The sequence below is a fragment of the Carlito syrichta genome, unplaced genomic scaffold (assembly GCF_000164805.1).
Source record: "Carlito syrichta isolate Samal-C Ts95f unplaced genomic scaffold, Tarsius_syrichta-2.0.1 Scaffold314112, whole genome shotgun sequence".
Taxonomy (NCBI): Eukaryota; Metazoa; Chordata; class Mammalia; order Primates; family Tarsiidae; genus Carlito; species Carlito syrichta.
The window spans coordinates 572,247-599,875 of NW_007258208.1; the positions used below are offsets into that span (position 1 = coordinate 572,247).

The window sequence follows — 27,629 nt, forward strand, 5'->3', positions numbered from 1 at the left end:
CTGAGGCTAGACTGACCAGGATCTTTAAATGCTGTGTTTGACAGTTTGAACTTTATTCATCCTAAAGAAGGCATCAGTCAGTCTTGAAGAAGAGATCTGCTTTATTTTTGAGTCAGGGTCTCACTCTGTCACCCAGGCTGGAGTGCAGTGGCAGCGTCACGGCTCACCGCAGCCTCAATCTCCTGGGCTCAGGTGATCCTTCTTCCTCAGCCTCCCGAGTAGCTGGGACTACAGGTGTATACCACCATACCTGATAGCAACGAGGTCTCACTATGTCACCCAGGCTGGTCTTGAACTCCTGGGCTCAAGCAATCTTCCCATTTAGCATCCCAAAGTGCTGAGATTACAGGCATGAGCCACCATTCCTGGCCCTGTATCTGCTTTAGAAAGATACTGTGATGGCATATTTTGAAAGGAAAGTCAGTTAAAAAGTTACTGTAATTGTCTGGGGCGAAAGAGACTTGAAGCTCAGGCCTAGAAAGGAAATTGTTTTGAGTCTCAACACGAATTGGTAATAACAACAGCTACCATTTATTAACTACCTACAGTAGGCCCAAAGTCTATACCAATCTCCCAACCACCAAGCCAAGCTGGTGTTAGTATTCAAACTTACATAAAAATAAAAGGTAAAACAAGTTTCAGAGGGTTTACATGATTTCCCCCAAAGTTCCACAGCTAAATAAATGCCTCTCTGAATTCCACTGCAGGACTGATTCCCACATCCAAGGAAGTGAAGGACTGGGAGTGCTGCCAAGTTTCTAGCTAAAGCAACAACTTAGATGATACCCTTTGCTAAAACACAAAAAGGTCTGATTGGAAGGGTAATGAATGAATGTGGGGCCCTGGACGTTCTGTGGGTGAGAAAGTCTGTAATATAGTGTTTCTGCATGAAACAGAAAATGATTCTGGCTAACTTTTTGAATAGGATTCTTGGGAGGCTATTGACTCAAAGGCAGTGATAGGCTGGAGATGCAGGCTTCATAAAAACGCCAGGAACGCAGCAAGTTCTGGAGGGCTAGGCAACAGAAAGGAGTCATTCCTTCGTTCATTTAACAAATAGCTGCTGAGTGCCTACTCTCTGCCAGACATCTAAGAGTACTAGGAATACAGCAGTAAGCAGACAGACCGCATCTCCACTTGCATGTAACTTACATTTGAGTTGGGCAGCCAGATAATAAACAAAGACATTAATTAAATCAAAAATATTTCAAATGGCAGAAAGTAAAACAAAGATGGGGGATAAGGAGGCCTGGAGAAGAGGGAGGCTGCAATGTTAAATGGAATGGTCAGAAAAGATTATCAGGTCGGGATGCCCACTGCAGTCACCATAATGAATGAGACTTCCAAATGTCCCCATGTTGCTGTTAACTCTTTCAAGGTCAGAGTCCTGGCAGCCAGCATCTGATTAGCAAAGCTAAAGAAGCAAGCCCACCCTCCTCCCAGCTCCTCTGCAGTAAGGGAGAGGGAGAACTGGCCCTTTAACTTCGGTCTTACAGTAGGTACTGTCTCCAAAGAACATGCAAAACATGAGGAACTTTCTTTAAAAAGAAGGGAATTTGGATTCTAGTTACATAAAGCAGCCACAGGAGTGGATGCAACTGTAAAGGGAGAGTCAAAGAAGAGACTCACAGAAAATAATGGGAAGAAAAAAACAGAGGAAGGAGCTGTGGAGAATGAACACATTGAAAGAGGCAGGGAGATAAAGAGGAATCAGCACAGGAAAATAGAAAAGCAGGGCACAGCAATGTCTGACAACCCAAGGACAGAGGGAGTTTACAAGGCCAATGGTGACCTTTAAGAGAGTAGTTTCAGAAGCTTTGGAACAAAAGCCAGGTTGTAAATGAAGAAGGAATTAATGGTGAGTGAAGTAGGAAGAGTAACTTCTGAGTCACATCCATAATTCATGCTGTAACAGGACTTGTAAAGTATATCACCCTGAGTCAACAGGGATGCAGGGCCTTTGTGTGGCACTTTGTCTTCACTTCATTTGAACTTCACAATAACCTTGTGAGAAAGGTCTTATTCCCATTGGAGAGATGGAGGAAAATGATATCTAATTATCCAGTGCTGGAAAGGAACGTTTTACTCTTTTCCTGGAGTGCACTGTTAACAGACCTCAAAAGACTTTAAAGGGTATGCATTCTCTGACCCAGAGATTCCTGTTTAGAAAAAAAATTAGCAAAGCCATCAAAATCATAATTATAAACATGTACACAGATTTACCTACAAGGTCATACACTGTAAAAGACAAAATCTGAAGGCTAGCTAACTCCAACGGGAAAGGACTGGCACATCCATGCTATGAAATGACCTGCAACCATCGCCAAATAACATGCAGAATGGACTGGTCAGAAAAGAAAAGGAGAATAGTTTACAATTGATGAAGCCAACAGAGCAGACCAACAAACAGAATATACAGTATGAGTCCACTGAGTGTGTATAATGTTTTGTGTGCTTTCTGTAAAATGTGGTAGAATTCGCAAAATTCTACAATAGACAAATATTGATTTGTAAGATTTTTTAAAGGTCCTGAGTGGTTAAGTACTTGTCTGTGGTCAAACAGACAGGAAAGAAGAGGCCATAATTCTCCTGATTTTTGAATCAATCCTTCTACCACTTCAGACTGCCTTTTCTTATGTGGAAGGGTCAGCAAGTGGAGAAACTGCCATCAATAATGCAGAGGCAGGCAACCCCCTCAGGTCCCCTCCCACTATGGGAGCTTTTCTGTCCTCTCAATAAATTTCGCTTTCTAAGAAAGTTAATTAATTAGTTAATAACAATAATAATGCAGAGGTGAGGCATGGTGGTGTGTGCCTGTAGTTCCAGCTGCTCAGGAGGCTGAGGCAGGAGGACAGCTTGAGCCCAGGAGTTCGAAGCTGCAGCGATCGCCCCACCCCACAGTCTGGGCGACAGAGCGAGACCCTGGCTCTAAAATGATGATGATGATGATGATGATGATGATGTTGTTGTTGTTGTTGTTGTAATGTTTTCCTACTTATCGCTTTTCAACGTTAAGCAAAACAATCCCTGAACACACAACACGCCAAAACCCTAAAATAAGGCCTTTTTGTACTTGAAGAGGAAGCATGAGAATGGCTGGAAATTGCCGAAACGGAAACAGCAAAGATTGCATGAGTCCTTGAAGTACCTCTAGATGTGCGGATGTGACAACACTCAACCGATACCTTCTAAAACCTAGATTCCAGACTCTCCACACCTTGACTTGGAAGCGTGACGCTCCCAAGCTACTGCTCGGGCGTCTCCAAAGGGGAGGTGCAGGAGGAGCGACGCCCAGCGGAAAGGGTGGGGCGCTTCGGACGCGCGATCTAGGGAAGCAGGTGCCTTCACGTCCAGCTCCTATGCCTCTCACATCGCCTAGAAGCAAGTTCTACTCCTGTACTCACCCAAGGCCTTCCCACCCCACAGCCCAGTCGCGGGCGCAGGTGGAGCACATGCTCACTTTCAAAGGTCGCTGCGGTCCCGGAGAGTCCGGGATCCAGCGAGCCGGCGCGCAGAGGGCGTAGGCGCGGGCGCGGGCGGGGGCGGCCCCGCACGCGCGCAGGGCTCGGATCCGGCTCTCGGCAAATCAACAGTAGGTACCGCATTAGCAAGGGAAACTCCCAGGCCCGACAGCCCTAAAGCCTTCCACTTAATGAGTGCAGCAAACTGAGACACCGCGCGCCTCCCGCGTCCCGCCACGCGACTCCGGAACGCAGCCCTCTGGGAGCTCGTGCTTCCGCGCACGCGCCATGCGAGCCTGTGCCTGGCCCTCCACGAGGAGCGCCAAAAACCAGGCTACGGTGGCTCTGCTGGGAAAAACTTATCAACGCGCCGTTATTTTACAAACCCAATCCGAGGAGTATGAACTGCCTGGCACAATTTTTGTAGGCGGCCACGAGGGCACGTGAGGGCAGTAGATATGTGGATCTGGGCACAAGAGGGGTAACTCTGTGGACGACCATGAGCAGGAAGAAAATTCACTCTCCGCCCTCTAACCCGAGACCCAGAGTTGGCACTTAGAAAGCACGCCTCTTCCCGCTCCGGGAGCCCCACCCTGGGGGCGTGGCCACGGTGCCCGGCCAGGGGCGGGCCGGCTCCGGGCCAGCCCAGCCCCTCCCTGCCCGAGGCACCCACCCTGCGCCGCGCAGCTCCGGTCTGCACCAGCCTTTGCACCAGCCACGCGAAGGTGATCCAGGTGAGTAATAGCATCTGCGGACAGCAAGGAGCACCGGCCTTTCGGGGGCATTTCGGCTCCTGTGCTGGGCACTGCCCGTATTTCAGCCGCTCTGAGCTGAGTAGGACTATTTCTCTAACTGTTCTTCCCAGTATCAGCAGATTGGAGCTCTGCCGGGCCATCCTCTTTGCTCTTCACCTGCCCTGCATCCTCTCCCTGATGGAATAGGTTTGGGGCGTCTGAGCGAGGTCTCGCCTCGCTGTCTATACCTCGGGGAGATTCTCAAGGTCAATCCCTCCTCGGTTCTTCCTTTCCTCTTCCCGGGCTGTGTAGCCCAAGGCTTCCCTCTTCCTTCCAGAGCACACCTGACCTTGCCAGCTGCGCCGCTGGTGCAGAGGATGGGCGAGCGGGAGACTGCAGCTGGCCATGCAGGCCTGGTCTAACACGGCTTTCGAAAGTGGCCTGCGAGCGCTGCGCCCGCTGCGGATGCGGATGTGTTGCTAGGGACCGTCGGGAGAGCCTCGGAGCAATTGTGTTTGTTTTCTTCCTGCCTCATGGAAACGTTTGTCCATTTGTATTGGAACCTGTAAGTGGGTCGTTTCCTACTTAGAGCAGCAGACGCCTCCGGGAGGGTGGGGGAATATTCCTTGGTTTTCCGAAAATGTCCTTCTTTATCTGGTGTGGCAGCCCAGGGCACGGCGGCGGGGCAGCTGCAGGGTGGTGGACGGGTCTGGAGACTGCTTAGTGAGTCATTCCCCCAAGATGTGTCTTCTGCTAATACTTTCCTAGGGAGTCACGTGTTTACGAGCTACATTGTAGCGTCCGGAAAAGTGAGTGTGGGAAAGGTGGTAAAGGAATAGCAGAGCGCGTGGGTGGGTAGGCAGGAAGCTGCGAGGGCTGGAGCTTTCATAGCTTAGCTGAGGACAGGAGGTGTCCTAGAGGGGAAGGCCGCTTCCCGCTCTGCAGATGTATGCTGTGGGCCTAGGTGTGGCCATGCGGGATTGTTGCTGCAGATTTCAGATTGCTTGTGGGTAGAAACTGGAGCCAGGAGATACCTATAGATCACCTGCAGCCTGCTGTTTCTGGGAATCACCCAAGGTTATTAGTCAAGGTTGTTGTTTCAGTGAATTCAGAGAGCACAGTGAGTTAGAAGACGAAGAATGTTTATTCTCACAGGAGTTAAATTTAACAAAGGAGTTACAACTAACATCTAAAATCCAAACAAATGCTTTCACCCCTGGGAAGACACGCTGCTAAGCTTCACTCCTGACACAATGTTACAGAAATAGAAAACTTTGTCAAGTGATTTTTTTTTAACCAATGTTACTATATATAAAACGTGGAGATACTGTGGCCAGCCATAGAAGCTGCACTTGGTGGGGCCTCCTTAGATTAAGGAACAAAACTAAAGAAGGGCAGTCTTCCCCTTTATATAGACTTCCTCGTGTTGGCCTAGAGTTCTGAGGAGACACAATTCTGAAAGGCAGGAACTTACCCAAAAGAAGGACTTTGCCCATTATCCAGAGAAATGCCAAGAAGCCCCAGGAGAGTCTATAGTGAGGCCGAGGTCAAATCAATGTATCCAAAGTAATTTAGTGCCTGCTGCACACCCGGCTGTGTGCCCTATGTTTATGCTTAAATATTCTGAATCTGTATTCAGAATAGCATTATTGGCCATGAACCATAGATACCATGAAGCATTTAGCACTTTATTTATTTATTTATTTGAGTTGGAGTCTCACTCTGTCGCCCAGACTGGAGTACAGTGGCCGCTCCCGGCCACCACAGCCTTGACCTGCTGGGTTCCAGCAATCCTTCTGCCTCAACCTTCCAAGCAACTGGGACTACAGGCGCACGCTACCACTCCTGGCTCATTTTGATTTATTGTAGAGATGAGGTCTTGCCAAGTTGCCCCAGTGGGTCTCGAACCCGTGGGCTCAGACAGTCCACTCACCTCGGCCTCCCAAAGTGCTGGGATTACAGACTGAGCCACTGAGCCCAGCTCATTTAGCACTTTAAAGCAGTTTTGTCTAGAATATTATATCGCTACTGATTTTGTTGATGAATTTACTAATACTCCTGTGAGCGTGCCATCCTCCTCAACAAGAAGAACTTAGCAGCTAGCATTAGGTGAGTTATTGCTATATAAAACAAAATTTCAGACTAAGAAAAGTAACAGGAAAACTGTACTATGTTTCAAATGCATTTGCAAATGCCTTTAAGGTTTTCAGCATTTGGGATCATAGATCGTCTTGTCACCCCTCTGGGTTCTTTCTAGAGTTGACCTTTTCATTAATTAGAACTTGAGCTCTAAGATTTTTGTGCCTCAGTCTACTCTTTAAAAAATAAATAATAATGATAAGTGATATATTACTTATCCAGCTTAAAAAATGCGAATGGTGGTGCTATGACAAGGTCAAACTCCTGTTTTAGACAAAAGCCAGCAACCTAGTGTTTCCTTTCTTTGGAGTGGCTGGTACATTAATGGATTCAGCAGCTGCTAATAACTAACTACAATCTGCCTATATTTCTTGTAATAGAAAACTTAAATGATGTGACACATTTGAGTTTTGTGTTTTTTGTTTTCTGTTCCTTCTGGAAGTCATCTCTTGGTTTTCTGATGACTCTAGGTTCCTGTGTAATGTTAATTAAGGGACAAGTATATGGGAGTCATGCTGTAAATATGTAGTACCAATTTCTGTTACTTTGCTCCTCACAAGCCTATATGCCTGAAAGATTGGAGGAAATTGTTCCTTCCTGTAATCTCTACTTCCTTTGTCATACTGCAGTCTGACCCTCATTTGAAAGAAAATTTTTCTTTTCTGGACCTTTCCCAAGTTTTTTGGGTTTTTGTTTTTTTTCTTCCAGTTAGAAACATCTCAGGCTTTATTCAGTAGCAGACTTGAAGTGAATTATTAGCTCTCTTTTTGGTAATATATTTAATGCTCAGGAGAGGGTCTGGGAAGGTAGCAATGTTTCAAAAGATGTCAGGTGTGGTCATACTTGGTCTTCCACCTCACTGAGAGACAATATAGCCAAGGGTTGAGAGCATAGACTGGAGCCAGACTGTCTGAGGTATGGGAATTCAGGCTTTGCTCTGTGATAGCTGTGTGACCTCAGGCCAATTATTTAACCTTTCTGATGTTCCGTTTCTTCCTCTGCAAAATAAAATTAATAATATACCATAGGGATGCCGCTAGAATCTAAATGAGTTAATATTGATGAACTGCTTAGAACAGGATTCAACCCCTACTAAATAATATGCATGCTAATAATAAGGAACAAGAGCTGATGTCTTATACTACTCTTCATCTAGTCTATGTCACTACCCTTCAGACACACTGGTCTCCTTTCTCTTCCTCATGCGAGTCAAGCCCTTCCCTATCTCCAGGTCTTTGCACTTGCTGGTTTTGTTTTTGTTTTTTGAGTCAAGGTTTCACTCTGTTATCTAGGCTGGAGTACAGTGGCATGATCATGGCTCACTGTAGCCTCGACCTCCTGGGCTCAGGCGATCCTTCCACCTCAGCCTCCCAAGTAGCTGGGACCTGAGGCATGCACCACCATGCCTGGATAATTTTTAAAAATTTGTGTAAAGACAAGTTCTCACTATGTTTGCTCACGCTGCTCTTGAACTCCTGGACTCAAGAGATCCTCCTGCCTCAGTCTCCCAAAGTGCTGGGATTACAGGCATGAGCCACTGGGCCCAGTCTGCACGTGCTGTTTTCTTTACCGGTGTTCTCTTTTATGCATCACTGTTTATGTCCTTCGGACCCTTTGTCCCAATCTGATACCCTCCCATGTTTTGTCTGTCCTGTGTTATTGGCTCCTCTGTATACATACACAGGACCATGTGTTCCGGGGGGCTGGACCTTCCTTCTCAGCCATGCTCACCATTGTAGCCCTACACCTCAGGTGCGGCACGGCATTCAGTAAAGGATGAAAACAGGAAGGAATCATTCTGAGAAAATCCTAAAGAAGGTAGTGGTCATAGATTTGACAAGCAGTCTATGTGGGTAAAATGTTTTCTCCTACACTGAATGTATCACATCAACTTCATTTAATGTACTATGAAATGCCGTCCTTCTGTATCCCATGGCTTCTCCCCATTCTCATTTCTGCCCTTGGAGTTTGTTGCCTTCTGACCACGGGAAGCATCCTGTGGGCTGACCCTGGGATCACATCTCTTGAAAGTCTCCACCCAGGTGGTCTAGCAAAGTCCATGACTTCTGGATAGGCATCCAGTGACACCCTCCCGTGGAGCCTTGGGCATCAAGATTCTGTGGGGAAGTGTCATCACATCCTCAGGGGAGCCTGGGGTTTTTTTCTGTTTTCTTACAAATCTAGTATTCTTCAATTTCTGAAGAGTGGAATTACCCATTTTTCCCAGAGAAGACTTAGTTCCATTCAGACATGTGTGTTTATTGCCTTGTTACACAGAAATCAAGCTCCGGAGTAGAAGCAAGCAGGTGATCTGCTTACATGACCTTCTCAGAGTTTGTATTATGCAGGCTTGTGCCCTATAACTCAGAACCCTTCAGTTAGACTTGAACGAGATATCCATCTTCCCTCCCCCAGGCCTGGCCAGTGCAGTGATGTATTAAGCCATTGTTTTCAGTACTGACAATCCACCAAAGTGTTGGAAGAAAAACAACATCTGAAACTTGAATATCTTATGATGACCAAGCTATGGCGATTTAGCTATACAGCTGTATATATTTGAATGATAACCCATTTCTCTCCCAAAGGGACAGATCTTCCATCCTCCTAACTTATAGCTAGCTCCACTTTCGGAATAATTTGCCAGCAGCATTGATGGGGATCTGAAGAATATGAAGTGACCGACTTTATGACTTGCCTGCTGCTGTTTCCCTCATTTGAACTAATAGCCAAATGCCAGGCAAAAATACTATTTTTTTTCCAACTGACTTTTTGTTCTTAGCCTTTGGGGAACTATCTACTGATCACACAATGCAATTGCGGGGGAATCACTACTTTTCATCACCTTGGTTTTTAGTCCTTCTCTTAAATGTCTTTTCCATCGGGCAGTCATGTGAAGGTTTGACACCGAAACAGACTGTATCATCTGTGTAATGTAGAAGGGGGTCAGAACTGGCATTTTTAAAATGTAGGATGAGCTGGGCTTGGTGGCTCAGCCTGTAATCCCACGCTTTGGGAGGCTGAGGTGAGTGGATTGCCTGAGCCCGTGGGTTCGAGACCCGCCTGGCCAACTTGGCGAGACCTCATCTCTACAATAAATCAAAAAATTAGCCAGGCGTGGTAGCGCGCGCCTATAGTTCCAGCTACTTGGAAGGCTGAGGTGGAAGGATTGCTGGAGCCCAGCAGGTCGAGGCTGCGGTGGCTGGGACAATGCCCCTGCACTCCAGCCTGGGCGACAGAGTGAGACTCCAACTCAAAAAAATAAAATTAAAATTAAAAAATGAAATGTAGGATAAACCCAAAGAAATTTCATAGCTCTCCTTTTTCTCTCCTATCATAGAAACAGAATTCGTTTTTTAAGTTCTGTTTTGTGTTTAGTTGGCTCATAATAACTGGGCAGCACAGTGTGATGTTGCCACACATGTCTCCACTGTATAACGATCAAGAGAATTACCTTTATGTTCTTCTCCCCTCTCTTCCCCCGCACCAGGCTCTTTCATTTCTCCAGTGAGCTTAGTTTGGGCTCAGGAGGGTCAGCTGCTCTGTCTAGAGATAATTTTGAGGCCTGTTTCTTTGTGGAAACACCTAGAGGCAGAAGAGAAGTTGGGCAGCCATCCAGAGGAGCTTTAGGTGAGCCAAGTGGACCCCTTGGTGCCACCTCAGAGGGTTCTGAGTCATCCTCAGGGAAGTCCTTTTGATATAATCAAACCAGCCTTTTAAGTTACCCTCTTCACATGCTATTGTCATTAAAATGTTGATTTTTGCCATGCGAAATAAGGTACTCCATGTAAGGGAAATTGGATTAATAGTACAGGCAGCCAAGTGAGGTTTTCTGGGGGTTTTTTTGAGTCAGGGTCTCACTCTGTCATCCACACTGGAGTGTGGTAGCATGACCATGGCTCATTGCAGCCTAGACTTCCTGGCTCAAGCAATCCTTCTGCTTTAGCCTCCCAAGCAGTTGGGACTATAGGTGCACACCACCACACCCAGCTAGTTTTTTAAATTTTTTGTAAAGATGAGGTCTCCCTGTATGGCCCAGGTTGGTCTTGAACTCCTGGTCTCAAGCAATCTTTCCACCTCAGCCTCCCAAAATGCTGGGATTACAGGTGGGAGCTACTGTACCTGGCCAAATGAAGATTTTGTTGAAACATTGGGGAAGGGCTCCAGGTTGATCTGTGAATGTTTTCCCATTGTTTCATTCCTGGATGAGTTAAAACAAAACAAAAAAAGCTCCTGAGAAATTGCAGTACAATTTAAGGAGAATAATTTTGCAAACAGAAGTAGAGGTCACCATTGCAAGCTGAATTATGTTTGGGAGCAAAGAGAGAGCTGAAAAGCAAAGTCTGTCCCTTAAAAATCTGATCAATTGTCATGTACTAAAAGAAAAGGAGGTGTAATTTCATGACTCAGAAGTGATATATTATTTGAGGCAAGGGCCCAAGTCCATAAAGCTGAACCTTTGTTCCGTTTGTGCAACACTGATTGTGCCCTGGGGAATTCTTTCGAGGAGTCAAGAGGCACTTGAGTAAATACCCCAGGATTGCCCCACTGAATGCAGTTCAGGAAGTTTTCTGGGTAAACTTTGCTGTGAGTAAAGGACACTGCCTCACTGAGATAAGGCCGATGGTGCCAGAAGCAGGGGTGAGAGAAAAGGTTGAGTGAAACTTGGGCACTAAAATTGTTATATTCCCAGGAGACTCTGAAATTTCTGGAAGTGAGTGCCTGTATCATAAGGAAACCCTACATTGCTAACTCAAGTAGTGGAATGGAGCGTTAGACCAACACTGTCTCATTTTAAGCCCAAGTTTGATCCATTATGCAATGTAACTTTGTCACTTACTTAAAACCCACTGGGTATCCACTGACTCTGGTTATGCTGAGTGGGGCTGCCCTCAGTGCTGTTCTGCTCCTCACTTCCAGACCTTGAGGCCTTTCTGGTTACCAGAGCATGTGGTCACCTGTTCTTCTAGAAACCCACCATGGCCTAGGGCTTTTCTGCTGCTCCACATCCTGTACCCCAACTTGTCCTCAAAACAAATCATGTTTGGCAAGCAATTTATTGATAAATTAAAAAGTTGCAGGTAGGCTGGGTGTAGTGACTCACACCTGTAATCCCAGCAATTTGAGAGACCCAGGCAGGAGAAATGCTTGAGCCCAGGACCTCGAGATCAATTTAGTCAACATAGCAAGAACTTTTCTCTATAAAAAATAAAAAAATTAGTCAGGCATGGTGTTGTGTGCCTATAGTCCCAGCTACTCAGGAGACTGAGGCAGAAGAATCGCCTGAGCCCAGAAGATCGAGACTGTGGTGAGCCATGTTCGTGCCGCTGCACTCCAGCCTGGGCAACAGAGTGAGACTCCAACTCAAAAAATAAAATAAAATAAAATGATGCCTTCAGTCTAAGGTTCTGTGTGTCTTCCCACTGCTTCCAAAGAAATCTCCCTAAAACACTTTCCTTCCCTTCCCTTCCCTTCCTTCCTTCCTTCCATCCTTTCTCCCTTTAAATAAATAAATTTAGGCTGGGTATGGTGGCTCATGCCTATAATCCCAGCACTTTGGGAGGCCAAAGTGAAAGAATTGCCTGAGCCCACCAGTTCGAGACCAACCTGAGCAACTTGGCAAGACTGCATATCTACAATAAATAAAAAAAAATAAGCCAGGTGCAGTGACGCATGCCTGTAGTTCCAGCTTCTTAGAAGGCTGAGGTGGAAGGATCACCTGAACCCAGCAGGTCGAGTCTGCGGTGGTCGTGAGCATGCCACTGCACTCCAGCCTGGGCGACAGAGTGAGACTCCAACTCAAAAAAAAAAAAAAAAGTTAAAGTTGCAAATAGAATTGTTGTTGATTTTAGAAATAATTAAGTTTCTAAAATATTCTCAAAATGGGCATCTATGAAAATCTAACACTAACATTGTATTTAATGGTGAAAGACTGAATGCTTCCCCTCTATGGTACGGAACAAGTCAAGGATATCTGCTCTGGCCACTTTCAGTCAACACTGTATTGGTTCTAGCCAGGACAATCAATCAAGAAAAGAATAAAAAAGGCATCCATATTGAAAAGGAAGAAATGAAACCTTCTTTGCAGGTGATATGATCCTGTAGGTAAAGTATTTCAGAGACCCTGGATCTGGCTGTCCCTTCCTGGGCTCTTGTGCCCGCTTCTGTTTCTGGAACAGAAGTCCAGTGTGGAGTGGGCTCACCCTGGAAGGGATGTTGCAGGGCTTTCTCCTCAGGGCTTCCAAAGCTGGGAGAGCGGTCATTTCATTTAATGCCTGGGTGAGGGGCAAACCAAGCAGTGTGGTTTAGTGGCAAAGAGCATGGACACTGGTGTCAGTCTGCCTGCCTTCAGACCCCAGCTCTGTACTCACCCACTGTGGGACCTTCGGCACACTACTGAGCTCCTCTTTGCTTTGGTTTTCTCATCTGTAGAATGGGGACGATAACAGTAAGTACCACGTGGAATTGTGAGGATTAAGAGTGGTAATTTATCTACAGTCTAGTACAGTGCCTGGCACATAAGAAGCACTCTCTGTGTGCTAGATCTTACAATTAGTGTTAAATATGTGGTGGTGACATTTAACATTTGGCTGTTTTGGCCATATGGGATGAAAATTTCCTGAGAAGTTAGAAGTTGGAGGTTCCATTAAATCCTCACGTGGACCTTTTATTTGAAGTCCTGTGATTGTTCAGAATCTGAGGCACGCTTACTCCATGGTATCAGAAGTGATGCTTCCAGAGAGGTCATCTGTAGCACAGTGGGCATCACTTTTGAAGGATGGAGAGCCTAGAACTCTGATTAGCTTGACTAGTGGGAAAATTTGGTCTGGTGAGTGACCATGACCATGAATAAAGACCTGGGAACACAGTCATTGTCACAGGTTAGGCTCACCGGTAAAGTCTCCGTTAATACCTGTCTTGCCTACTTGGTTTGTTTTGTCTTGAGCCTTTGTGAAAGCCAAAGAGAAAAGCAGTCTTCTGGTGGGCACACCCTTAGTGTGTAATTGTGATGGGCTCCACCGGAGCTTTCTCTGCACAACAGCTTCTCATCTCATCGGCCCCGTTCTGTTCTCTTGGATGGTCCAGGAGTACCTCAGGAGCCTCCAGGGATGTTGGTAGAATACAGATCACCAAGGCAAGACTATGCCTCCAGTTTTGAATCAGATAAAATCAGTACCTCCTGCACATTTTGTTTTTGCTCAAAACGGTGGCTCTTAAGTTGTGGTCCCTCACCAGAATCCTCAACATCTCCTAGGAACTTGCTAGAAATGGAAATTATCAGGCCTACCTAGGACTACTGAGTCAGGGTTTAACAAATCCTCCAGGTGATTTTGATGCCACTGAAATTTGAGAGCCACTGACCTAGAATATAGAACTACAGCACTCTACTGAGTTTCTGTCTTTGTGCAAGTAACTATAAAAAGTATCATAGGAGACATGTTCTCTGTTTTCCAAGAACATACAACCCATTTGGAGATGTGTACTATATTCATGGATCAGTGTTCAAGTGCATGTTATAGTAGCTAACTGACAAGTGAGAAACAAAGGTGCAGCCATTCAAAGGCAGAGCCCATGGCTCCTGAGGATTGATCAGGAGTAGACCAGCCTTTTGCTAAATTTGAATCATTTTAAATAGTATCAGAGCTAATGTCTAAGTCAGAGTATACTGATTTCTAGAAAACTCAGTATCTCCTCACTTAAGAACAGTCAGGTCTATGGACAGACACATACACTTACCAGTATTTATAGTTTGCTATCATTCAGGTGTTTGAGCCCTCCAAGCCTCATGTTGAAATTTGATCCACAGTGTTGGAGGTGGGGCCTAATGATGGGTGTTTGGGTCATGAGGGCAGATCTCTCATAAATAGATTCATGCCCTCCCTAGGGTGGGGCAAGATAGTGAGTAAGATCTCAAGCTGCTAATTACCACAGGAGCTGATGGTTAAGAAGAACCTGGCACCTCCCTCTCGCTCTTGCTTCCTCTCCTGCCCTGTGACCCCCATTGTCTTCTGCCAGGAGTAGAAGCAACCTGAGGCCCTCACCTCAAATGCTGGTGCCATGCAGAGCTCTTACAGCCTACAGAACTGTGAGCCGAATAAACCTCTCTTCTCCACACATTACCCAGCCTTGGGTATTCCTTCATAGCAACACAAAATGAACCAAGACACAATATGCCTCCATATTTGGACCAACATGTGTGAAGTGTTCGTTCCACATACATATGTGGTTTATCTCACTTAATTCTGCAAGCCACCCTGTGAAATACATAGGTAGTGTTTTCCCCGTTTTGTAGAGAAATTAGATAGTGTTACAAAGCTTACTCTTGTTCTGCTTTTTTGTAGAGGCAGGGTCTCACTGTGTTGCCCAGGTTGTACATAATCTATTTTAACATGACTGAGAGTTCAGAAGAGGAGGGGCATGTATGTAGGTCTGAGCTTTACTATTTTAAAACAGCAATTTTAAATTCTAAAATGTATACGCATTATCATTTAGTCAAGCATCCCCTTTCATAATTGAATCGGGTTGATGATGGTTAACAAAATATTTGCATGTGTTATGTAAACTAATATATAGTGTGTATTGAGTACTTACTGTGTGCCAGGCATCATGACTGTTTATAGGCAGTGTCTCCATTTAATCCTTACAGCAAACTTTTGGAGTGGAGTCGGTACCAGTATTCTCCATTTAACAAATGAGAATACTGAGGCTGCTGAAAAGTGTTGAATAATTTTCTCAAGGACACTCAACTAGGAGGTGTGCGAACCAGGTTCTAAACCCAGACAAAACGGTTCTGAAACTTCACTCTTACCTGCAGGGCTGCACGTCACAGACAAGTGACAGGATTCACCCCAGATGTCAGATCTGGTCCTTACCAGTCCCATCATAACTCACTACCTGTTGTTCCTCCGTCTTCTCAATGACTAATTATCATCAAGCCACTTTTTATATAACTTTTAAAACATGTATTTGTGCATTTTGGAAATTATGGAAAAGTACAAAGGAAAATCTACAATGTAGCCATCAAGAAACAATTGTGCTTGTGATTTTGATATTTTCTTCCTTAATTTTTTCTATTATGGAGAAAGCCAAGATTATGCCACATATACACTTTTAAAATTTAGCATGCTGTGTATTAAGCCTGTTTTAACATCTTTAACTTTTGTACACACCATTTTAATAGTTGTATAATATTCCACTGTATGGGTGCGTTATCTTATTTACCTGGCCCTCTGTTCTCGGACATCTGTACTATTTCTGGTTTTGCCATTATAAATATTACTGAGCCAAATTTGTTTGCATTTCTGGTTGTCACCTCAGGTTGGATTTCTAGTAGATTAGTAAGCCAAAAGGTATGAATATTGCAAAGAATATTGCCTCTTCCCAGGCTGTCCTCCAGAGTACTTCCCCCAAAAGTGTAACGGTGCAAAGTCGACACTTTTAACTACAGTCGTACTGTTTCACAACAGGGATACATTCTGAGAAATGCATTAGGTGATTTCATCACTGCGTAATCACAGAGTGTACTTACACAAACTTAGGTGGTGTAGCCCACAACACACCTAGGCTATATGCTGTAGCCTCTTGCTCCTAGACTGTAAACTTGTACAGCCTTTTACTGCCCTAAATACTGTAAGCACTTGTAATAAAATGAAGTATTTGCATGTCAGCATAGAAAAGGTGTAGTAAAAACACTGTATAAAAGATTTTTAAATGGTATATTTGTATAGGGCACTTACCACGAATGGAGCTTGCAGGACTGGAAGTTGTCCTGGGTAAGTCAGTGAGTGAGTGGTGAGTGAATGTGAGGCCTAGGAGATTACCGTACACTGTTGTAGACCTTTTTTTTTTTTTGAGTCAAGATCTCATTCTGATGCCCAGGCTGGGGTGCAGTGACATGATCACAGTTCACCATAGCTTCGACCTCCTGGGCTCAAGCAATTCTTCCACCTCAGCCTTTCAAGCAACTGGGACTACAGGTGCCTGCCACCCATGCCCGACTGACTTTCTAATTTTTCATAGAGATGAGGTATCCCTATGTTGCCCAGGCTGGTCTCGAACTCCTGGACTCAAGCAACACCCCCACCTTTATCTTCCAAGGTGCTGGGATTACAGGTGTGACCTGCCATGCTTGGATCAAATTTATATACACTGTATACCTAGGCCACACTACATTTATTTTTTAAAATTCCTTCAACAATAAGTTAAGTAAATCTTAGCTTACTATGTAACTTTTTTATTTAATAATTTTTAATTATTTTTTACTTTCTTAGTTCCTTTGTAATAACACTTCAAACACAAACACATTGTACACTATACAAAAATATTACATTTCTGTATATCCTTATTCTGTAAGCTTTTTTATATTTTTAAGGTTTTTTTTGTTTGTCTTGCTTTGTTTTACTTTTCAGACGTTTTTGTTAAAAACTACAACACACACACATTTGCCTGGGTCTACACTGGGTCGGAATCATCAGTATCTGTCTTCTACCTGCACATCTTGTCCCACTGGAAGATCTTCAGAGGCAATACCACTCATGGAGCAGTCGTCTCCCATGATAGCAGTACCTTCTTCTGGAATACCTCCTAAAGGACCTGCTTGAAGCTGTCTTACAGTTAATTCCTTTTAATATATTAATGGAAGGAGTACACTCTAAAGTAATGATAAAAAGTATGTCAAGTGCATAAACCAGTTACATAGTTGTTTATTATCATTATCCCACATTAAGTATTGTAGCTAAGTGTATGTGCTAGACTTCATTTACACCAGCATCACCACAAACATGTGAGTAATGCATTGTACTACGATGTTACAAAGACATGGGTGAGCCAGGCGCGATGGCTCAGCCTGTAATCCCAGCACTTTGGGAGGCTGAGGCGAGAGGATTGCCTGAGATCACAGGTTCAAGACCAGCCTGGGCAACTCGGTGAGACCTCATCTCTACAATAAATCAAAAAATTAGCCAGGCATGGTGGCACATGCCTGTAGTTCCAGCTACTTGGAAGGTTGAGGCGGAAGGATCGCTGGAGCCCAGCAGGTTGCGGTTGCGGTGGCTGGGAGCATGCCACTGCACCCTGGGTGACAAGAGTAAGACACCAACTCAAATAAATAGATAGACAGATAGATAGATAGATAGATAAAAACAATGGCATGGGTAGCCACCATGCACCAGGCAATAGGAATTCTCAACTCCATTGTAATCTTATGGGGCCACCCATGGATATGCAATCAGTACTTCAGTGACTGAAACGTTATTATGCGGCGCCGGACTGTATATGATGGAGAATTTCAACTCATAAATGTTAATGTATATGCCTGGTCTTAAATAACCCAGAAAACTGCATGAGATTAGCAAATTCTGTGATATAACCAAATGAATTGCAAGGTAATCCACACCTGTACTGAAAGTTCAGCCCAGGAAGGACTGTTGTACTATGTTGTACATCAAGTGCTGTGTAGAAGACAAAGTCAAGAGCAGAGTTCCCACCCTCAAGACTCTTATCTTGTTGGGTCCATAAAAGGACCTGTGGTGACACAGAGCAGGTATATAATCAATGAAATGTGGTGCACAGTTCAAATGCATGCTCCTGCCAGAGAGAGGGCGTGTGCCAGCTATCAGTTCCCCCAGCTTGTTTCTGGAAGCTATCTGCCACCTCTGGGGCCCTTACAACCAGGGCGTGACTGCAGCTGCTGGGGCTGTGGCCACCGGGCACTGAGCTGCGTCCCCTGCCTGGTACACACCCACACGTGCAAAGGCCACCCTCTAAGGGGTGGGAACACCCATCGCTCAGCCTTGGAGTCCTCAGGAGAGAAGGAGTTAGCAGAGTTGTGTTTTTTTGTTGTTTGGAACCTTCATTGAGCTCAGCCGATTCTTTCCTTAAAGGACAAGCCATAACCATTTTTCACTCCATGCTGGATTTATGTTTCAGCAGCTGTGATGACAGAGTGCTTCTCTGTGTCCTGAATTTCTCTTTCTTGAGCAGTTTATGCATCCAGTTTTTTCCATGGTTTCAGTAGATAGGTACTTTTGAGAGAAGAAAAGGAGGCTTAAGTTGGTCAGGTGCATACTTCGTACCAGACACTGTGCCCAATGATGGATACTGTGTCAGGTGTGTGTGCAGCGGCGGGGGTCATTTCTGAAGGTCACCTGGAGTTGCAACTCAAATCATTTACTCCACAAGCACCTATGAGCATGCACACTATGCTTGACATGGAAGATACCAGACAGTGTTCCTTCCTCATGGAAGCTTAGTGGCTGTCATTGCTGGCTGCCCTGTTGTCCGTGCAGACTATCACTGCATGTGAAGTGACCTTCTTACTTGAGGGGAGTGTGAGGTGTCAGGAGGCCTTTCGGCCCCTCTCAGAGCAGCTTTCCTATTGTTGCTTCTGTACCTGTGAGGGTGTGCCCATGGCTCTGGGGGGTGGGCATCAGGGAGGACAAGCCCCTGCTGCACGGTACCCGCCTTCCCCACTCCATGACTGATTGTGTGTCCTTTGCAAACCATTACTCTGGCATCAGACTCTGGGTCCCCCTTACTGTGAATTTACCCTTCAAAAGGACTTCTTACTCCTGGCTCTGCTGGCTCCACCCAGATTCAGGCTCAGTATCTATCACCTCCATAGAGTGGGGGGAGAGTAATGTCACTAAGGTGTGATACCTCCCCAGGTGCATTCATGCTTTAAAAGAGGTGCTCAGGAGTACCTGAGCATATTAGTTTCTGATTGTAGGTTCTGAGTGTAGATTGTAGCACAGTGATTCCTGAATGTTTTCTGCCTGTGACAGAGATGAGACATCTACTCAAAAGGCCCTTCTTTGTCTTGACACCTCCCTGCCCACCCCCTTACAAATCAGAAAACAGGCCAACCATGAGGCCACCAAATCCCACTGTCTTCCCTGGGCTGGCTGGAGTGTTTGGGGATGAATTCGGGCACCTCTCTGACCTTCGCTCTGCCCTCATCCACCTGAGCCTGCATTTCCTTGTGGTAAAATAGAGCCAGCGGGACTTTTGTGGAGATCAAAACAAGCTGAAAAGTGCTGCACCAATACAAGGAACCCCCACGCCACCAGGAGCGGCATCCTGTCCAAAGGTGAGGGTCTGAAGCTGACTCTCCTGGCTTGCAAACTTTGACCTAGAGCGAATATGCTTGCTTGCATTGTCCTGAGACAGGCAGCTTCGTTTTAAACAGCCTGTTTGTCCCAAACTTCAAGGACAGGCTGAAGGCTCAGTCGTTTTTATTTATTTTCAAGGAGCTCCACACTGTTTTTTGCTTTTCTAGCTGTTGCAGCTTCCTTCTCACACTTTCTAAACCTGGGAGGAGGATGAGGCAGGGGACCTTGCTCTCCGGCCGTGCAGCCAGGCAGGAGCTGCAGGCCCTGTGTGCATCAGGAGTCATGGGCCAGCCCTCTTCAGTGTCTGTGTCCCCACTCCTTGGGGGTGGGGCAGTGGGCACATCCCAGAGTGCAGCCCAGGGTGAACAAGGAAGGGGAAACTGATCCAAATGACTGTGAACCATGGGGAGAGGGGGAAATCTTCAGGGTTTAGGCTCCAAATGTCAATTTTCTGAGCTAAGGGAAACTTTTAGAGAACAGAGGCGTGTGCCCACCTCAACTCCCAATTTAAGAAAGGTGCTCTGACCCCAGTGTCAGTTCAGCTCTAAATTTTCAAGGAGGACTGAAAGGGGATGTGGGAATCAAGTGAAGCCCAGCTCTGCTGCTTTCTGTTTTAGGCCCCGGGAGCACTCCGTAGCCTCTGGGCACTCTTTGGAAGACGGAGATGTTACCACCCCGTGGTTGCTTCGTAAAGATGACTAGATGTTTTGGAGCAGGGCAGGCCGCCTAGTTTACAGGAGAGATTGAAGCCGACAGTTGTCAAGGGTGGGTGTGTTAAGGCTGACCGCAGAACACACTGGCTGGCAGCGACCTTGCACAGACCGGCAATCATGAGAGATCTCTTGGAAGCACAGCAGCTGCTCCTCCAGGTCCTGCCATCCTCTAAGCCTTCTTCCACCTGGGGGTCAAAGTTTAAGGAGGTCAGAGGGGTAGCACTGATCACCGTGAGATCATCAGGCCTCCCTTCCGCCTGCTGGGTTTTGTTCTCCCTGATGCCCAGTGCCCTTCCTTCCTCCCCTCCTCTTCTCCCTGGGGGCAGGACAGTCACTTTGATAGTTGGAAGTGCTGAGCACTGGAAAATGAGCTAGGATTATTTTGTACTCCAAACATTTTATTACAAAAATTTTCAAACACAGAAAAGTGGAAAGACTTGTACATTGAACATCTGTATAGCTACCACCTAGAATCTGTAATTAACATTTTGCTATATTGATCTATGTCATCATTTTTGAGGGTGCATTTAAAAATAAGTTGCAGGGCCAGGTACAGTGACTCACGCCTGTAATCTCAGCACTTTGGGAGGCCAAAACGGGAGGATTACTTGAGTCCAGGAGTTCAAAATCAGCCTAGGCAACATAGCAAGACCTCTTCGCCTGGGCGACAGAATGAGACCCTTGTTTTAAATAAGCTACAGAGGCCGGGCTCCGTGGCTCAGCCTGTAATCCCAGCACTTTGGGAGGCTGAGGTGAGTGGATTGCCTGAGCCCGCAGGTTCGAGACCTGCCGGGGCAACTTGGCGAGCCCTCCTCTCCACAATAAATCGAAAATTAGCTGGGCATGGTAGCGCGCGCCGGTAGTTCCAGCTACTCGGAAGGCTGCGGCAGAAGGATGGCCGGACCCCAGCAGGTCGAGGCTGCAGTGGCCGGGAGCGGCCACTGCACTCCAGTCTGGGCGACGGAGTGAGACTCCAACTCAAAAAATAAATAAATAAAAAAGTTACGGATATCAGAACACTATGGGGGACTAGTTTTGAAGCGATGATTTGACAGGCACCCTGGGTTCCCAGGAGCCACCTAACACGTCCTGGGCTCAGGGGCCAGGCTCTACCTTTCGGGTACTTGAGCTGGGCCTTTCCGTCCGTGAGATCCCGCTGCTGTACTAGCACATGCCCAGGGATCAAGGGAAGGCCTCACGGTCCCTGCCCTCACAGCGTGCCCTGGCCATCACTGTGTACATCCTGTGTCAGATCCTGCTTCTTTCCCACCTCCCATCTCCCCCTCACCTCCTTCCCTCTCTCCCTCCATGTCATTTAATGTTAATGTAACATGTTTGTTCCATGTTTGTGATGATGTTAAATCCTTTTTTCAAAAATGTGATTTTTGGCAGCTATATCATTCAACAGCAGTGACTTCTGTAGCGGTATCAGTAAATCTCATAAATATAATGTTGATCAAGATAACCCAGGCACAAAAGAGAAAATATGCTATGAGTGTGCACTTTTCTGTGTGTCTTCTGTTATATATGGTAATATCTCTGATGACCTCTTAGAAATGAACTGACCCACATCGCTTTTTGACCTGTGTGGATGCATTTGTCCCCAGGCCTTATGCTGATTGATGGCCATCATGTGGGACCTGTCTCAATGTGGTATTCTTTCTTCCAGAGTCAAGATGGCCGTCCTCTCTAAGGAATACGGTTTCGTGCTTCTAACTGGTGCTGCCAGCTTTGTCATGGTGGCTCATCTGGCCATCAATGTTTCCAAGGCCCGCAGGAAGTACAAGGTGGAGGTAAGTGGAGACACAAGCCGTGGCTGTCGTAGACGTGTCCAAAAACTTTTCAGGTATGGAGGGAGAAGCGAGGAACTGGTGGTGGGAAGCGGCTTCGTGACTGTGTCTATTAGCAGTTCTGCTCGTTTGGGGCAGGAGAGAGGCAAGAAATCTGGGACCTGCTGAGGAGTGGTTCCCATCTTGTCTGACTTTGTCTCTTCTGTAGAAACACCAGCTATGCTGTGATTAGCACAGTATGCTTTCGACTGGAGCTATTTGCTAGGAAGAGTGTCACCGTGTATGCTACAGAGGATTAAATGGCAACATCATTTCCTGGTGTGCCACTTTAAAGATGATATCTTAGATGATTTCTTTGTTTTCCAAATGGAAAAGAAATGTGGGGTGCTGAGGTTAGCCTGGACTTAGACATAAGACATAGGAAGGTGGTTCATTAAATACTTCCTTTAGTCCTAGCTGATCTAGAAGTGATAATTATTAAGTCGTCCCTCGTGAGCAATTTTAAATGCTTATTTCTGCTTAGCAACTTGTAATTAGGCTCCCATTACGAGACCTTATTTTAAGTTTTCATATCTAGCTTCTTTTTTTTTCTTTCTAATGGATGCTTCCATTAAAATTCTTACATGTAATTTCTGTTCATCCAATAAGGGAAATCTTAAAAGGATGTGGTATTGAATGCCTCTTGGGAAGGCTGTTTCCCTATGGCATCTTTGTAATGCATCTGAACTCTGCCACTGATGCATAACATCAATGAAAAGCACTGAGTTTGGCACAGCCTATGCAACTACAACACAGACGTACATTCTCACTACTGGTTTTTTTGTTTTGTTTTTGTTTTTTTGAGTTAGGGTCTCACTCTGTCACCCAGGCTGGAATGCAGTGACAAAATCACAGCTCACTACAGCCTTGACCTCCTTGGGCTCAGGCAGACCTTCCACCTCAGCCTCTCAATCAGCTGGGACTACAGGTGTGTGCCAAACGTGCCCAGCTAATTTTTAAAATTTTTTTTTGTAGAGATGAAGTCTCACTATGTTGCCCAGGCTGGTCTCAAACTCCTGGGCTCAAGTCATCCTCCCGCCTCATCCTACCAAGTGCTGGGATACAGGTATGAGCCACCACACCCAGCCACTACTAGATATTTAACAGAAACATTGAATCTGCTTTTGAGGATTGAGACCCTTGTCATTGTAAATATTTAAGCAGAAATCGATTAATCATTTAACAAGGTTATGACAGGAGATGCTTTGGGGTGTATTATGTTGAATGTTGATTTTTACTCTCAGCACTGAATGCCACTCTTGACCATTTGATCAACACGGCCTTTGTTTTAACAGTATCCTACCATGTACAGCACAGACCCTGAAAACGGGCACCTCTTCAACTGCATTCAGCGAGCCCACCAGAACACGTGAGTGTCGGCCCTGCTGGCCACCAAAGACATCTGCAGAGCGGGAGTTTTCTGTCCCACTCCTCAGCCCTTAGCGCTCTGTATTTGTTGAGTCACAGTGATGATGACAATCAAAAGTATCATGACAGAATTATATATGTGATCAGATTGAATATTAAGCAGACACAAGAGTTATTAGAATGGTGGGATTGCTGAATAATCTTTTCAAAAATGTCTTTATTGTGGCATTACCTTTACAGCATTTGTAGTATGTCCCATCTAATGTTGAATCTCCCAGCCCTAGGGAGGAAGAAGTTTTATGTTCCACAAGGAAACCCTCTCTAACTCACCAAGACATCCCTCTCCAGTTTTCTAGATGTGTGGTCAGCATCTTCTGAGTGACCTCTAATCTCAAGCTGAGCAAAAAGCATGTGGGTATTAGTGACCAGATCTCCCTCCAGTCAATGTTTATTTTTACTTCCAAGTTTACAACTTGGCAAGTAAGTATGGAAAGGACTTTGAGTTCTACAAAGGCGACTTAAGCGGGGAACTTTTTTAAAGTTTCTTTCTGTCTGTTCCAGGTTGGAGGTATATCCTCCCTTCTTATTTTTTCTAGCTGTTGGAGGCGTGTACCACCCGGTAAGTCTTTCCAGGAAGTGTTCATCTGTTTGGGTTCGTTTACTAAGCTATGAGCAGGTAGGGAAGAAGGAATAAAACATTTAATGAACACCTTCAGTGTCTAGGCCTCACGGATTTAAAAGGATTTTATTTCGTTATTTCTTACAAAGTTCTTTAAAGTTGGTGGGATTTTTCCTCACTTTTTCAGACAAGGAAAGCCTCTTGGATACTATTTAACCTTCACAAGATCAGATAGCTACAGAATAGAAGAATCAGAATTTGAACTCAGGTCTGTCTGACTCTCAAGAGTTTCGTGTCCAGAAGCATTTTCGCTTCCCATAGCCACTCATTCACACACCAACATGTACTCACCATCTAAGGCTACAGTGGTGAACAAAATAGACACCTGGTTTCACAGAGTTTACCTTTTAGTTGGGGTCACAGACAAGAAGCAACATCAGTAAATCACAGAGTGGGATAGGAGGTGGCACATTCACAGAAGAAAACAAAGCACAGAAGGTAGAAGGAAATATGGAGTGGGGACAATTTCAACAGGGGGCCAGGGAGGAGGTCTTTGTTGAAACAGTGACAGTTAGCAAAACTCCAAGGAGGTGAGGGCGCAGGTGCTACATGTGTCTCCAGATGTCTAGGCAGAAGACCAAGCGCAGGGCCTGCGGAAGGCACCCGCCTGGTCTGACTGGTGAGCAGTGAGGTGACCAGAAGAGTGAGAAGGGGCAGAAAGGAGGGACAGCAGTGGGGGCATAGACCCCCTGCCGTGTAGGCCTCTGCAGTAGAGACAGCCCCATAGGCCACAGGTTTAGCCTGCACTTAAATGTATCTAGGCTGATGCCATGGCTCATGCCTGTAATCCCAGCACTTTTGGAGGCCTAGGCGGGCAGATTGCTTGAGTCCATGAGTTTGAGACCAGTCTGGGCAACTTAGCAAAGTCTCCTCTCTACAAAAAAATTAGTAGCATGGTGGCGTGCCGCTGTAGTCCCAGCTACTCCAGAGGCTGAGGCAAAAAGATCACCTGAGCCCAGGAGGTCAAGGCTGTGGTAAGCCGTGTTCATGCCACTGCACTCCAGCCTGGGTGACAAAGTGAGACTCTGACACCAAAAAAAAAAAAAAAGCATCTCAACAGAGCAAGTTTCTCTGTGCCTATGAGTTGCCATTTGGCTCTTTCCTTGCTCAGAAGTGTTCTCTTTTCAATGCCAGATTATCCCCTGCACGGAGTTCTAACTGAAATTCTGGCCCTTCTCCCTTCTGGCTCTAGGGCTTTTATAACTCTCTGCACCCCAGTGGCCTTGTGCTTTTGTTACTGAGCTGCCGGAATGGCATGCCTCTTGTTCATCACCTTGATGGCCTGTGTGTTTTCCAAAGAAGTATCATCTGCTCTTGTATTTCTTGGGGAAGGTGTTTGTTCCCGATGCCTCTCAAGAGCCCATTCCCAGCAGGTGACCAGACTAGCTGGTCTGAGAAGCTCAGGCCTCTAATCAGGCATCACCTGGTGTCCCCCCTCCCTTTCCTGTCCCACTTCCCTGGATCCCATTCCTTGTGCTTAGTTCTTAAAAATACTCATAAGAACTAGTCTGAGGACAATGCATACCTGTTGTTCTGGGCTGCTGGGCATCAGGCAACATTATTGCAAAGGAAGGCCTGGCAGAGACTAGAACTTGTGGTAGAGACTTGAGAGACAGGAAGGGGGGAAGGGGGGCTTTCTATTTTCCGCTGGTTCATCCTCCTCTTGATCTTTAGTTTTACCCAGAACCAACTCAAACAAACGAAAACCCCGACGCAGGCCCCTCACCCCACTGACAACCCTGCTGCTGGCAGAGCTGCCTCACTCTCTCTGCTTGGAACCCCTGCTCCTTCCGACCAAGGGGCTCACCCAGCGTGGCACCCAGAAAGGAGGATGTCCATCTTTCCTACTCTTCTCAAGACTTTTCCCTCCAAGACCACCTGTACTGGGGTTCACGTCACGACACCCTTCCTCCACTCATCCCCGTGGGGCCCACCCCAGGCACAGCCAGCAGCACCACCTGCTGGGGCCCAGCTGGCGGGTGACTTCACTGGAGAACCCAAGGCGCAAGCTGCTGGCATGTCAGTTTCACGCTCAGAGGCCCAGTTGAGACAAGCGAGCTCTTCCTCTAGTCCTGAGTCTGGGTCCACTTCCTCTTCTGGCCTGCCCCGAGTCCCCCAGGCCCACCTGTCCTTCCCTTGCTCAGCACAAGATCCCCGAGACGCCTGAGACAACTGAGGATTCCATCCATCTCCCCCCCTACCCGCCCCACCCTCCCCCCACCCCATCTAGGGGAAGGCCAGTGCTCATCTCCCAGTCCCGGGAGCAGCTTCCAGAAACACAGAATCACAGACCTTCGATTTTCCTGATTGAAACACATAATTTACCTAATTTTGGTGGGCAACAGTTTAACAAACTCATGACAGTATTAACTTTTGCTCACACATTGTGTAATCAGCCCTGCCTGTTTCTTTCACACAAACACTAACACAGCCCTTTTATCTTAGCGTATAGTTTCTGGCTTGGGCTTGGCCTGGATTATTGGACGAGTTCTTTACGCTTATGGCTATTACACAGGAGGTAAGTATGTATTGACATCTGCCAAGAAAACAAATTTAGAATGTTAAGTGTTATGCTACTTTGTTTTTCTTCTTGGGCTTTAAGAAAAGGGGAAGTAGCTTGATTTTTGGGGGAAATCTATCATCTTCTTTTTACTAATCTTTGAATAGTAACAAAACTTATTTTTATCGAGCATATTCTGTGTACCAGTTGCTATTTTAAGAACCTTGTGTATGCTATTTAACATTACATTCCTATGATGGAGATTTCATCCCATTTTACAGATAAGGAAACTGAGACTTAGAAAGATTAAGGGTCTAGGGGCAGATGCAGTGGTTCACACCTGTAATCCCAGCACTTTGGAAGGCCAGTACAGGAGGATCCCAGGAGTTCAAGACCTCTTCTCTACAAAAAATACAAAGAAATAGCTGAGGCATGGTGGTGCATGCCTGTAGTCCCAGCTGTTAAGAAGACTGAGGTGGGAGAACTGCTTGAACTCAGGAGTTTGAGGCTATGGTGAGCTGTGATTGTGCTACTGCACACCAGTCTGGATGACAGAGTGAGACCCTGACGAGAGAGAGAGAGAGAGAGAGAGAGAGAGAGAGAGAGAGAGAAGAAAGGGAGGGAGAGAGAGAAAGAAGTCCAAAGGTTCCAGAGCAAAGTTGCTATAATTAATACCCCCTAATTTTCTAAGGTTCAAGCAACACTCTTGTGACACATGACTTGGTGTGGCAGTGTCTGACTTGTCGACAGCTTCGGGCTAAGGAATGGGTTAACCTCCAAGGCCAGGCTGTCGAATGCCCATCCCCAGATGCCACAAGGGAATAACCCGGGTGTCTCTTCTTTTGCAGAACCCAGCAAGCGGAGCCGAGGCGCCCTGGGGTCCATCGCCCTCATTGGCTTGATGGGCACAACTGTGTGCTCTGCCTTCCAGCATCTTGGCTGGATTAAGCCTGGCCTTCACAGCGGGGCCAAGTGCTGCCATTAAAGAATTACAGGGGTTTAAGAGCTCTCATTCGTGTTGAATGACTTACCTTTATTTCCAGTTACACTTTTTTTCTAAATATAATAAAAACTTGCCTGGCATCAGCCTCATACTTAAA

The 27,629-nt window shown here is 46.0% G+C and overlaps 1 protein-coding gene across 4 annotated transcripts; it reads left to right on the forward strand.

Moving 5' to 3' along the window:
• Window positions 1–4,101: 4,101 nt before the first annotated feature.
• Window positions 4,102–27,629, forward strand: MGST3 (microsomal glutathione S-transferase 3). Of its 4 annotated transcripts, none has more exons than XM_021719076.1 (6): window positions 4,102–4,195; window positions 21,823–21,946; window positions 23,278–23,351; window positions 23,912–23,973; window positions 26,475–26,547; window positions 27,378–27,629. In XM_021719076.1, exons 2-6 carry the CDS (start codon window positions 21,830–21,832, stop codon window positions 27,475–27,477), a joined length of 426 nt encoding a protein of 141 aa, XP_021574751.1. In that variant the 5' UTR covers window positions 4,102–4,195; window positions 21,823–21,829; the 3' UTR covers window positions 27,478–27,629. The 4 variants fall into 4 exon arrangements, with proteins under 4 accessions (XP_021574751.1, XP_008069277.1, XP_021574752.1 ...); XM_008071086.1 differs by having other exon boundaries at window positions 23,912–23,969; XM_021719077.1 differs by having other exon boundaries at window positions 23,912–23,969; window positions 26,482–26,547.